Genomic DNA, 12,187 nt, shown 5'->3' on the forward strand with positions numbered 1-12,187 from the left:
AGAGAGAGAGAGAGAGAGAGAAAGGATCTCAAACAGGCTCTGTGCTTTCAGCGCAGAGGCCAATGTGGGGCTTGAACTCACGAAACTGTGAGATCATGACCTGAACCGAAACTGAGAGTCGGATGCTTAACCAACTGAGCCCCTCAGGCACCTCATTGTCTTTTTGTTTTCAATGTCCTTCCCTTCCTTTGATATTAGTGAATGTTTTTCCTTCACTTTATTATCTTTCTTCACTTTTTATTTCAACCTATAGTTTCATTTTTTCTTAACTCAATGAGATTTGGTTTTCAAAACATTTTCCTTACTTTGACAGCCTTCAGTATCAAAAGAAGGGCTCTTCTAAACAGCGTAAATGTTAACATAGTGAATTCCAGCCACATCTTCTCCTAATGAGTTGCCCATTTTCTACTCACATTTTCATTTTAATTATTGTTTTGGTTCTTTAGAGGATAGATACTCTGTATATATTTTATGTAGTACGTATTACCTCCAGTAGATGTTTTGATATTTTTAATAATATCATTATCTTGATTTGCAGTAAACTGACTTCTCTCAATGAAGAGTATACCAAAAATAAAACTGAGTATGAGGAAGCCCAGGATGCAATTGTTAAAGAAATTGTCAATATTTCTTCAGGTAAATTGAATAGACCAGTACATTAACTGTTCTGAATATAATCTGGTTTTTAGTAATAGAAACATCAGGATGTTTGAAAAGTGTTTTTTTAACAGCTGTTAAATGTTGTGACTGTTTATTATGTTAGACTGCGTATAAGTATTTTATAGGTATTGTGGTGGGACAAGTAGCTGGAAGTTACTCTTGTAAGTAGAAAGATAAGTTAGTGCAGGCTAAGGAATGCAATGGGAACAGCCTGAAAAACAGATATACATAAAAGCGCAATTTATTGTTTTGTTTGTTTTTTTGTTTTTAAAGCACAAATTTATTGTAACAAGGAAAAGAAACACCAAGGGTTATAAGGCACTAATAATGTTAGATTATTTATGAGTTCATGCTCTAAGTTTTGGAAATAAGTACCACTGAAAAACAAATAGAAATTACACATGAGGCAAGAAGTCTTCTTTTGGGTTTTGTGTGCCATTTTGCAGATTTCCAGAGTTTATTCTAGAGGGCACTGTTGAGCAGACTGCATGACATGACACTGTGGTATTGCCTGTAGCACGGAATGAATGTGTGGTTAGCACAGGGTAGGGCTGATATGTTAAACTGGAAGGCTTTGCCTGTCATCACGGACACCTTTATTGTGCCTTTCAAAAAGATAACCAAAGAACTGCTTCAAACAAGTGATCAAAGTTGGCATCATCAATAATGGGACAAATGACATCATAAATAATGCTTCCTGATGTGATGTAGAGGGAAGAGCACGGTACTGCCCGTGAGGTATTCTTGACAAAAATATTTAACGTGATAATGAATGAGAAGGGAAAAACTTAGAATAATTTAGATTTGTGAGACACTACTTTTAAGGCCTGTACTCTTTAAAAATGTGTGTGTCGTGGAAGCAAAAAAGGAATGGGCAGGATCTGTTCTATCTAGATTAAAGAGACACAGCAAGCAAATGCAGTAGACAGTCCTTGATTGGACCTAGGAGTTGGAGGTAGGGAATAGCTATCAAGGACCTTGAGACAAATTGGCAAAGTTTAAAAGGAAATAATACGGTATTGGTGTCCTATTTCTTGGGTGTGTATTGTAAGTAGGAGGATGTCCTTGTTTTCATGCTGAATTATTTAGGAGTAAACAGTCATTTGAAAACTGTGTGTTTATATAATTCTGTAAATTATTTTACTATTAGGAATTTTCATAGTAAATCAGAAATACAAAACTTAAAGGGTTCTAATACACTTTATATATTGGTGTTGAGGTGAGTGAGATTTGTAAAGATTACATTTTTGCTTGGCAGTATCAGATAATCGTGGCATGACAGTCTCAGTTGAATTACATTCCTGAGTCTAGATTGCATTTTTAAGGATGCTGTAAATACTATATATTCACACTTCCTTAAAAAAAAAAAAAAATTACTAGCTCCTATTCATCAAGCACCTACTAGGTTAAAGCTGCTAGCTTTAAACATTTAAATGGAAGGGTTTTTTTATTTAGAGTTACCTTGAATTTAAATGAAGCCTTTTCTTGTCTAATATATGCATTATTTTTATTTTAAAATGTAATGGATCATTTTTGTAGTTTTCTACCTTGGCTATTATACCAGAAAAGGTAATGCTGTTAAGAGCCAGATGATGTAAGATACCAAGTATAGACTTAAGTAAGAGGCTTCGGTTTTCCTTTTTTAAAGTAATTACAGTAAGTACTCCATTAATATTTAAGTAATTTCACAGGTTCTTGTTCCTACATTATAGAGTAGTGTGAGCTGTTACTTTTTTTAAAAGAAGTACATGTTAGGTAAAACGGAATAAATTTGAAAATGGTGAAACAGTAAGAGAGTTATTTGTATTCAACCATTCATAAGTTAATTTTTATTTTCAAAACATTTTATCACTTTTATGGGAAACAAGGGAACCAAAGATGAATTATATATCCTGCCATTTGATTAAACTCATAAATGTTTTTCTAAAACACTATTCTCTTGAATGTCCTTTGAAGCTTTTGACACACTGATGCCCGTGTGATAGTTCTACATAATGTGTGTGTGTGTGTTATGTTACACCAACTCCTCCAAGCTATTAAAATTTAGAACCTATTCTATAAGTTTCGACCATTTTTATTGCTTAAACATGCATTGCCTGGCATGTGTCAGTGACTTTTTAGTGTACATAATAGCTTTTAGTATTAATGTTCTTGGAGAAGAGAATCTCATTGAAAGTGTTTTAAGTGACAATTAGGGATCTAAATTATGCTAAATTTCAACTGCATGTGATACTGATGGGAAGAAAAAACTCAAGTAACAGTTGTGTGGTCAAGTTTATACATGTACAGGCCTTGATGGTCACAGTATTATATTTTAAACCTAGTATTTGTATGTTTCCTAAGATAAGCAGCTGTGTGCTTTTTAATTTTAATGGATTTCGGTAAGGGAAGGCATCACACTCTATTTTTGAAATCTGTTCATACTAGGGGAAGATGTAGTAATACATTTTAAACTCGTGAGGTTTTAGGTATTCCTTTCAAATTTAGCATGGCAAACTTCTGTTAATATTTTAAGTATATAAATTAGAAAATGGATTTTAAATTCCCAAATAGGGAAGTTAAACATATTTCTCTGGCTGTTTATATGTATTTTTTTTCCAGTATTCCTATGCACATTTTCTGTTTTTATACAGGTTATGTAGAACCAATGCAGACACTCAATGATGTATTAGCTCAGCTAGATGCTGTTGTCAGCTTTGCACATGTGTCAAATGGAGCACCTGTTCCATATGTACGACCGGTCATTCTGGAGAAAGGACAAGGAAGAATTACGTTGAAAGCATCCAGACATGCTTGTGTTGAAGTTCAAGATGAAGTTGCATTTATTCCTAATGATGTTCACTTTGAAAAAGATAAACAGATGTTCCACATCATTACTGGTAAAACAAAAAAAAACACAAAACATCTAATTTATGGGCTTTTGGCGGGGGGTGGGGTGGGTGGGTAATGTTTCCTTTTTTTTTTTATTTTGGAGTGGAAATATTTAAGACTGATGAAGCAAATTCTAATCCTTGATGTTAGAAAAACAACATTAATCATACTGGTTAGTAATATATTCACATTTGGGTTAGAGGGAAGATTTGGAAGGAGGGGGAGGCCCGTATGAGAGAATGTCATCTTTATATAAAACTTCTGTTCCAAGGGGTTTATTAGTGTATTTAAAAATGAATTTTCGGGGCGCCTGGGTGGCTCAGTCGGTTAAGCGGCCGACTTCGGCTCAGGTCATGATCTCACGGTCCGTGAGTTCGAGCCCCGCATCGGGCTCTGTGCTGACAGCTCAGAGCCTGGAGCCTGTTTCAGATTCTGTGTCTCCCTCTCTCTCTGCCCCTCCCCTGTTCATGCTCTGTCTCTCTCTGTCTCAAAAATAAATAAACGTTAAAAAAAAAAATTAAAAAAAAAAAAATGAATTTTCGGGGCGCCTGGGTGGCTCAGTCGGTTAAGCTGCCGACTTCGGCTCAGGTCATGATCTCACAGTCCGTGAGTTCGAGCCCCGCGTCGGGCTCTGTGCTAACAGCTCAGAGCCTGGAGCCTGTTTCAGATTCTGTGTCTCCCCCTCTCTCTGACCCTCCCCCGTTCATGCTCTGTCTCTCTCTGTCTCAAAAATAAATAAAAACATTAAAAAAAAAAAATGAATTTTCCGGAGTGCCTAGGTGTCTCAGTCAGTTAAGCGTCTGACTCTAGATCTCAGCTCAGGTCTTGATCTCACAGTTATGAATTCAAGCCCCACGTTAGACTCCACTCTGGGCGTGAAGCCTACTTAAAAAAAAGAACATCCCTTCAACCTAAAGATTACCGTTAGCCAGAGGTCATTGAAGGTCAAGTAGAATGGACTGCTGGAATGACCTCAGCTTAAGGTAGCAGTTCTTTTAAAGACATGGGACTATATTCATGTGAAACTTGAGAAAAGTTTGCTTATAGACTAATGTTGCATGTTTCAAACTAAAGTGTTTTTAGATCTTAACCAGATTCTAGAAAACAGAAGTGGAGGGTGGGTGGGAGTCTTGGACAGATATATTGGGGGAATAGTCAGTGATAATATTCTAGTTCCCCAAACGGATTTTCAAGTTGTTAATATAATCTAACCCAAACAAAGAAATTGTACTTTTGCAGAAAATGGGGTTGTTTCTTAGGGCTTTAGTGTGGAGTTTAAGTAATTTGAAAGATTGGACCATACTGATCCATTCACTAATAGCCTTGTTTATTAATGAGTTATAGTGTTTAGTTAATTAATCATTTAGGTGTGTACTACTTTTCTGGATGACATCAAATTATCACGTAGGCGGTTCTGTGAGCTGTGAGAAAATCTATGGTTTTTCTAGGCAAATTACAGGTAAGGTATCTTTTTCATGGGTCCTCTTGATGAAGGGTGCAGTGTAGGTTTGACTGAAGAGAAAATACCATTACTTAGGCAGTTGGTGGTTCTGCTGCTTATATGCCATGTCATGTGACCTAGGTGATTAGTCATAAATGTGCAGTTGAAGACTAAAATTTATTAGCAGAAATAAATTTAATGATCTTGCTTTTCGATGTAATTTATTTTATAGGCCCTAATATGGGAGGTAAATCAACATATATTCGCCAAACTGGGGTGATAGTTCTCATGGCCCAGATTGGGTGTTTTGTGCCATGTGAGTCAGCAGAAGTGTCCATTGTGGACTGCATCTTAGCCCGAGTAGGGGCTGGCGACAGTCAGTTGAAAGGAGTCTCCACATTCATGGCTGAAATGCTAGAAACTGCTTCTATTCTCAGGTGAGTAAATTTCCCAGTCCCCTCAAAATGAAAATGAATGTCCCTGTCCTATGAGAAGTGCATCTGCAGATTCATCTATAAAACATCTGAGAACCTTCATCTAGTTTAATAGTTTTCTTATGAACTTTTGTCTTAAAGGGTGATTGGTAATAGTTGGGGAAAGCTTCTTTGATTTTTAAATTTGTCTTCTTAAGATTTCTGGCAGTTGTTCACCTTATAACCTCCGCCACTACTATGCTTTTGCTTGTGCTGTTCACAATTATGTGGAATGTTTACCCATGTCCTTTCCAATCTTTAAAGGCCTTAGTGACAGACATTCTACTTCTCTGATGTCTTTCCTTGTCACATAAGCCTCAGGTCATGGATATTTCTTCAACATGCCTTTAATTTTATTAGATTTTTTATTTTAGAGGTTACTAAAATCTCTTTGTTTCACTTTTAGGTGCTTCTTTAAAGGTAGGGAAGCTGTGCCTTCTGTTTCTTAGTATCTTCTAAAGTACATCACATATAGTAGATCCCTAGTAAATTACTATTGATGATTAGAGAGGTGGTACAAATATTTGGTATAGTAATTAGTCAATAAGCTAATATTTGTAATTTAAAAATTAAAGAAATAAGCAAAAGATGCCAGTGGCAATTCACAGAAAAATAAATGACCAGTAATCACATGAAGAACTGTTACATTCTCTGATTGAGGGAAAAAAATTCCCCTCCTTACATTTAGTTAAAAATGAGAAAAGAAAGAATGCTAATGTCTGATTGGTAGGGCTGCAGCAGGCACAGGAATTTACATGACCACCAGCTGTGCGTGCATGCAGGTGTCCATATGCTGACAGCCTTTTCCCATCCTCTTGTGGTATTAATCTCTAAAATCTTGGTTGATTTGATTGGCAAGAAATGAATGATAGCTGATTTATTTGGAAATTGATTACTGCTAGTGAGATTGGTAATTTAAAAAATACTCACTGTTTCCTTTTCCATAGTTGTTTATTTATGGCCATGCCCATTTTTTTAAGTTTCAGTGCTTTTTATTCACTGTTAAATTTTTTATATATTAAGATAATCTGTTATGTGTGTGGCGCATCTTTCCTATTACATTGCCTTAATTTTTTTTTTTTTTTTTGCATTACCACATATTATATAATGGGGAGTTTTCATTAATTATGTGTTTCAGGTCTGCAACCAAAGATTCTTTAATAATCATAGATGAACTGGGAAGAGGAACCTCTACTTACGATGGATTTGGATTAGCCTGGGCTATATCAGAGTACATTGCAACAAAGATTGGTGCTTTTTGCATGTTTGCAACACATTTTCATGAACTTACTGCCTTGGCCAATCAGATACCAACTGTTAATAACCTACATGTCACAGCACTAACTACCGAAGAGACCTTAACTATGCTGTATCAGGTGAAGAAAGGTGAGTGTGTACTGCTAGTGTACCGTAGATTCAGGTGTGACAGTGAGAAACTTACTACCCTTGACATCATCAGTGATTGCCTTATTCTAAGTATGAATTGTTGATATTTGTACAGAACACATTTACCTTTAAATTCATAATCTGGGTACAAGGATGTGGTACATTATTTATATTTCTGTGTCTCATAGTAGACATTCATCATAACACAGTTACAGAAAGAATAACTCTTCAACATTATCACAGAGGGTTTTGTGCTATCTCTACCATGGCAGCATGATTTCTTATCAGATTACCTACTGTCAATGACAATAATAAGCTTTGAAGTTCCAAGGCTTTTTAACAAACTATTTATTATATTATAATTATCTAATTGTTTTTTTTTTTTTTTTTTTAAGTTTATTTCTTCACTTTGAGAGATGGGGGCGGGAGCGGGGGGAGAGGAACAGAGAGGTAGAGAGAATCCTAAGCAGGCTCTGTGCTGTCAGCACAGAACCCTACTCGGGCCTTAATCTCACCAGCTGTGAGATCATGACCTGAACCAAGATCAAGCATTGGACGCTTAACCAACTGAGCCACCCAGGTGCCCCTAAAGAGTGTGTTACATGAACAGGTTCATTTAAAGGTAGGGTTTCCACAAATCCTGAAATTGTTAGTAGTTCTCACATACAGAATGACTTATTTGTTAGCATTTCATCCTTTCAGAAGAGTTTGTCATTTGTGGGTCTGGCAGCTAATAAGCTTACAGGGTTGATGAGATTAACATGCTTCCTAAACATTTCACCAATCATTGGAATAGTTTTTTCAGATGGCTTTCTGATTTTCCAGGAACATGTTTTCCTGCATCAGTGGGTTGCACATAAGTGAGATATATTTTTGGTTCTTTTATTCTTTGTTGCTTATGCTTCATTGGGAATCCTTTTGAGTTATTATTGATAAAAAATAAAGATACTTTTAGTTGGACCTGGAATTTAGCATGAAATTGAGGTTTCGTTTTGTTTTGTGTGATGAAGAAATGGGTTCAGAATTTTAAAAGACCAGATGATGTGAGGAGATGATAGGAATAAATCCATCCAATCCATCTCCAGCCCCAGAACATCAGAGATATGTAACTAGGCAAAAAAATTTTATAGTTGATACATAGTTGAGGCAAAAATGGAATCTCCATCTTAACTGTCTGCGAGCATCACTTGTATTAAACGTCTGGAAGGAATGTCTTAAGTCAGTTTATTTTCTGCAAATGGGGATGAAGATAAGCTACCTAATCAATAAATTTACTAGTGACTTGGGTCAAAAATTCCATTTTTTGGAATTTTTGCAGTAGTTTAGACTCAGTAGTCATGTGTTTGCAGTAGTTTAGAATCAGAATAAGACTATGTAAGAATGGTAAGTAACTTTTCTAAGACCAGTATTGTAAATATTTATATTTATCTAGCCAATTTTCTGAAGTCATTATCTCTAGAAAATGATGTAGGCAGATCTAGAGGATAGACCATTGAGTAATAAGTCTGTATATTTTGAATTAAATGCTCTTAATTAGTGACACACATTTATCTTTTTTTTTCTTAATACTTTATTTAGTTCCTCACTTATGAAATGAGAAGACCTCAGGAAGATTGAATTGATTAATTTTTCTTCACAATCTGATATTTGTGTAGACCTTTGAGGGTTCTTATCAACCTTTTTTTCCCTGATATTTTTCCTACTACATTTGTTAAGGATAGAATATAACATTTTGTGCCAAGTCCTAGTTACTTTCCATTAAGGCCTAATTAAAATTCCTTCATCTAAGTTACTCTGAAACTTTTGGCTAATGTATTTGAAATACAAAATTAAGCTTCCTAATTACAAGGTGAGATGGATAAGATCTCTTTACATTAATTGCTGTCTTTTTCTACCCTGTTCCTCATGATCCCCAAATTTCATAGGTGTCTGTGACCAAAGTTTCGGGATTCATGTTGCAGAGCTTGCAAATTTCCCTAGGCATGTAATAGAGTGTGCTAAACAAAAAGCCCTGGAACTAGAGGAGTTTCAGAATATTGGAAAATCACAAGACTATGGTGAAATGGAACCAGCAGCAAAGAGGTGCTATCTGGAAAGAGAGGTTTGTCAGATTGTTTTTGTAATTATTTAATCCTGTATTATATCTATCAGGTCACCAAGATGAGTTATTTCTTCCCTATGTGATTCTAATATTTATTTGTTGATCATTCATTGTTGGCTTTCACTTAGATTTCTTTGCATGGCAAAGACTTCATTCATCTCTATTATTTTTCTTTCTACACTATGTACATGCCCAAAGGAGAGCATTTCAAAGTACCAGATTTAAAACCTATGACGACAGGAATATTAGTCTAGGTGTGTGTTTGTTTTAGAGAGAGAGAGTGCACATGCATGCACAAGCTGGGGAGGGGCAGAGGGAGAGGGAGAGAGATCTCAAGCAGGCTCCAGCCCAGTGCGGAGCCCAACACAGGCTCCATCTCAGGACCCTGAGATCATAACCTGAGCTGAAATCAAGAGTTGGATGCTTAACAAGACTCAGCCACCCAGGCGCCCCCTTTAAAAGTTGGTTGTGGTGTGTGTGTGTGTGTGTGTGTGTGTGTGTGTGTGTGTGTGTTTGCTTGCTTGAACTTACAATCCTGACTGAGATCAAGAGTTGGAGGCTTAACTGACTGAGCCACCCCTAGTCTAGGTTTGAAGTAAGTAATTCAAAGGAGTAAAAGATGTCTGAGCACTTTTTTGATTACTTCATAAACAAATAGATCAAATCCAGTTATTTGCATGTTTACTCAGTGCTTAGTTAAGATGATAAAGAAAGGAACATAGTTCCTGCCTTCCAATTGTTTAGAATCTGGCTGGGGAGATAAGAATAATGAATATGTCATAGGGTTCCTGGCTGGCTCAGTTGGTAGAGAATGTGAGTCTTGATCTCAGGTTTGTAAGTTCAGGCCCTATGTTGGGTGTAGAGATTACTTAAAAATAAAATCTTAGGGGTGCTCAGGTGGCTCAGTCAGTTGAGCATCCGACTTTGGTTCAGATCATGATCTCGCGGTTTGCAAGTTTGAGCCCTGTGTCCAGCTCTGTGCTGACAGCTCAGAGTCTGGAGCCTGCTTCAGGTTCTGTCTCCCTCTCTCTCTGCCCCTCCCCCACTCATGCTCGCGTGCTCTCTCTCTCTCTCTCTCTCTCTCTCTCTCTCTCTCTCATAAACATGAAAAAAAATTTTTTTAATCTTAAAAAAGAAAAATATGTCATAGAGATTAATTAAGGGGTATATGACAAATGTTTATTCTGGAAAGCTCTTTGTGGGCAGAATGTTTCAGTTCTCATGGGAGAAGTTCATCTTAAGTTAGGCCTTATCTCTAAGTGATGGGTGAAATTTAGATACTAGCACAGGAAGGTACAAGCATGTGCCCAGTGTATTTTTTAGAAGTTAAAGGATTCTCTGCAGTAATGAAAATAAAAGAATCTTAATTCACCACTAGGTCCTGGCAGCATTTACTGTAGCTATACATTGTGAACTTCTTGTCATGTCTTTAGCTTTAACCAGTGAGTTTTTGGTGGTGTTCTTTATTGAAGGATAGATAATTGTTACAGTAGATTATTGTGTATGACTTTTAAGGTTTGAAAAGGCCTAGTTTCATCTGTTGTACCTATACTGGCAAGAGAAACGTATTCTATCTCGTTGCCAGTTTTAAGTTTGGAAGGTTGCTGTGAAATGGTCTTGGTGTCACCAGCACACCTGGTGGTGATCTGGGGTTACATAGGTTCCTTCATGTAATTCCTGGTTTCCAATTAGAACAGAAACCATGTACTTTTGATAATATTAATTACACTTTTTTGAAAAAATTTTAAGCTAAAGAAGATGCTCAGTCTAGATTTTATCTTTATTTGAAAAAGTGCACTTGTTATTTAATAGAGAAGTATTTCTTCGTTTCTTACCATTTGAATATCTACCTTTCAACCCTTAAGGTACTTATCACCAACTAGCTCCCTGTATGAAAAACAGGCTTTTTAGTTCTGCCTCATATGTGATGATAAACATTTACATAGTACTTACCTTTGCCAGGCATTGTTCTAGGCACTTCTAAGCACGCATATTCACTCTCCATTTCTCCTAACAGCCCTGTGGAGGTTGGTAATATTATCATCCCATTTTATGGATGAAGAATGTGGGTTAAGGGATTTGCCCACAAATGACATGGCAAGTAACAGCCATGTTTTTTAGAATGGCAATAAATGGCCAGTAAAATAATACTGATTTTAAAATTCTGTATGTATATGAGTACTGAATTTTCAGTGACTATTTATGCCTTACAGTATTTATAAACCTTGAGTTCTTTTTCTCCCAGAAGACTGTTTATGCATCGATTATAAAAGGTGAGGGATTTGGAAACTATTAAAATATTCAGCCCCTTTCATTAGCAGCTGAAAAGATATTTATAAATGTCTTTTAATAACTTGCTATTAAGAAATATGGTCAACTAAGGCCTTTGTGTATATTCTAGATAGTGCACACTTGTAGTTTAAAGAATATTCTTTGAATATTGGGTGGGTGTTTAGATTGAAATTTAAAGAAACAATTCATTACAGTTCAATGTGACTTTTTAAAAAGACATTTTAAAGACTAATGGATCATTCATATGTCTTTCAGCAAGGTGAAAAAATTATTCAAGAATTTTTATCCAAGGTGAAGCAAGTGCCTTTTACTGAAATGTCGGAAGAAAACATCACAAAAAAGTTAAAACAGCTGAAAGCTGAGGTAATAGCAAAGAATAATAGTTTTGTAAATGAAATCATTTCACGAATCAAAGTTACTACATGAGGAAATCCCATCAAAGGAACGAAGATAATATTGATAAGCTATGGTCTGTAATACTTTTGTATTGTTTTTATATTAACCCTTTTTTTCATAGTGTTGGCAATTTGATGCCCATGGGATATCACCTTAATAAAATATTTAGTAATACTTTGAGTACATTTTCAAAGATCTTTATTTTGAAGAATGAGGGCTGTAACTGAGGAATACATAAATGGACATGGGCAATAGTAGTCAGTGTGTGGAATTTTATAAATAAAATCATGTAGTTTGTGAAATTTGATATGTGTTACATTTCTTTGTAATAAGACTTTCTATTTAAACATTCATTTATGTTTTTGAGAGAGAGAGTGAGAGTTTGGGGGGGGGGTCAGAGAGAGAGAGACCCAAGTAGGCTCCACACTGTCAGCGCAGAGCCCCACACAGGGCTTGAACTCACAAACTGTGAGATCATGACCTGAGCCAAGATCAAGAGTCTGATGTTTAACCAACTGAGTCACACAGGCGCCCCTGTAATAGGACTTCTATATGTGTTTATTCCCA

The 12,187-nt window shown here is 36.1% G+C and overlaps 1 protein-coding gene across 1 annotated transcript in view; it reads left to right on the forward strand.

The window, feature by feature from the left end:
- Positions 1-11,794, forward strand: part of MSH2 (mutS homolog 2) — an 82,071-nt gene extending 70,277 nt beyond the window's left edge. Inside the window, exons 11-16 of the mRNA XM_049651449.1 lie at positions 539-636; positions 3,294-3,539; positions 5,205-5,409; positions 6,584-6,831; positions 8,757-8,932; positions 11,480-11,794. Coding sequence (XP_049507406.1) covers positions 539-636; positions 3,294-3,539; positions 5,205-5,409; positions 6,584-6,831; positions 8,757-8,932; positions 11,480-11,650 — 1,144 coding nt within the window. The 3' untranslated portion in view covers positions 11,651-11,794. The remainder of the gene's footprint in view (positions 1-538; positions 637-3,293; positions 3,540-5,204; positions 5,410-6,583; positions 6,832-8,756; positions 8,933-11,479) is intronic.
- Positions 11,795-12,187: the final 393 nt, after the last annotated feature.

This window comes from Panthera uncia (genome assembly GCF_023721935.1).
Source record: "Panthera uncia isolate 11264 chromosome A3 unlocalized genomic scaffold, Puncia_PCG_1.0 HiC_scaffold_11, whole genome shotgun sequence".
In the NCBI taxonomy this organism is placed as follows: domain Eukaryota; kingdom Metazoa; phylum Chordata; class Mammalia; order Carnivora; family Felidae; genus Panthera; species Panthera uncia.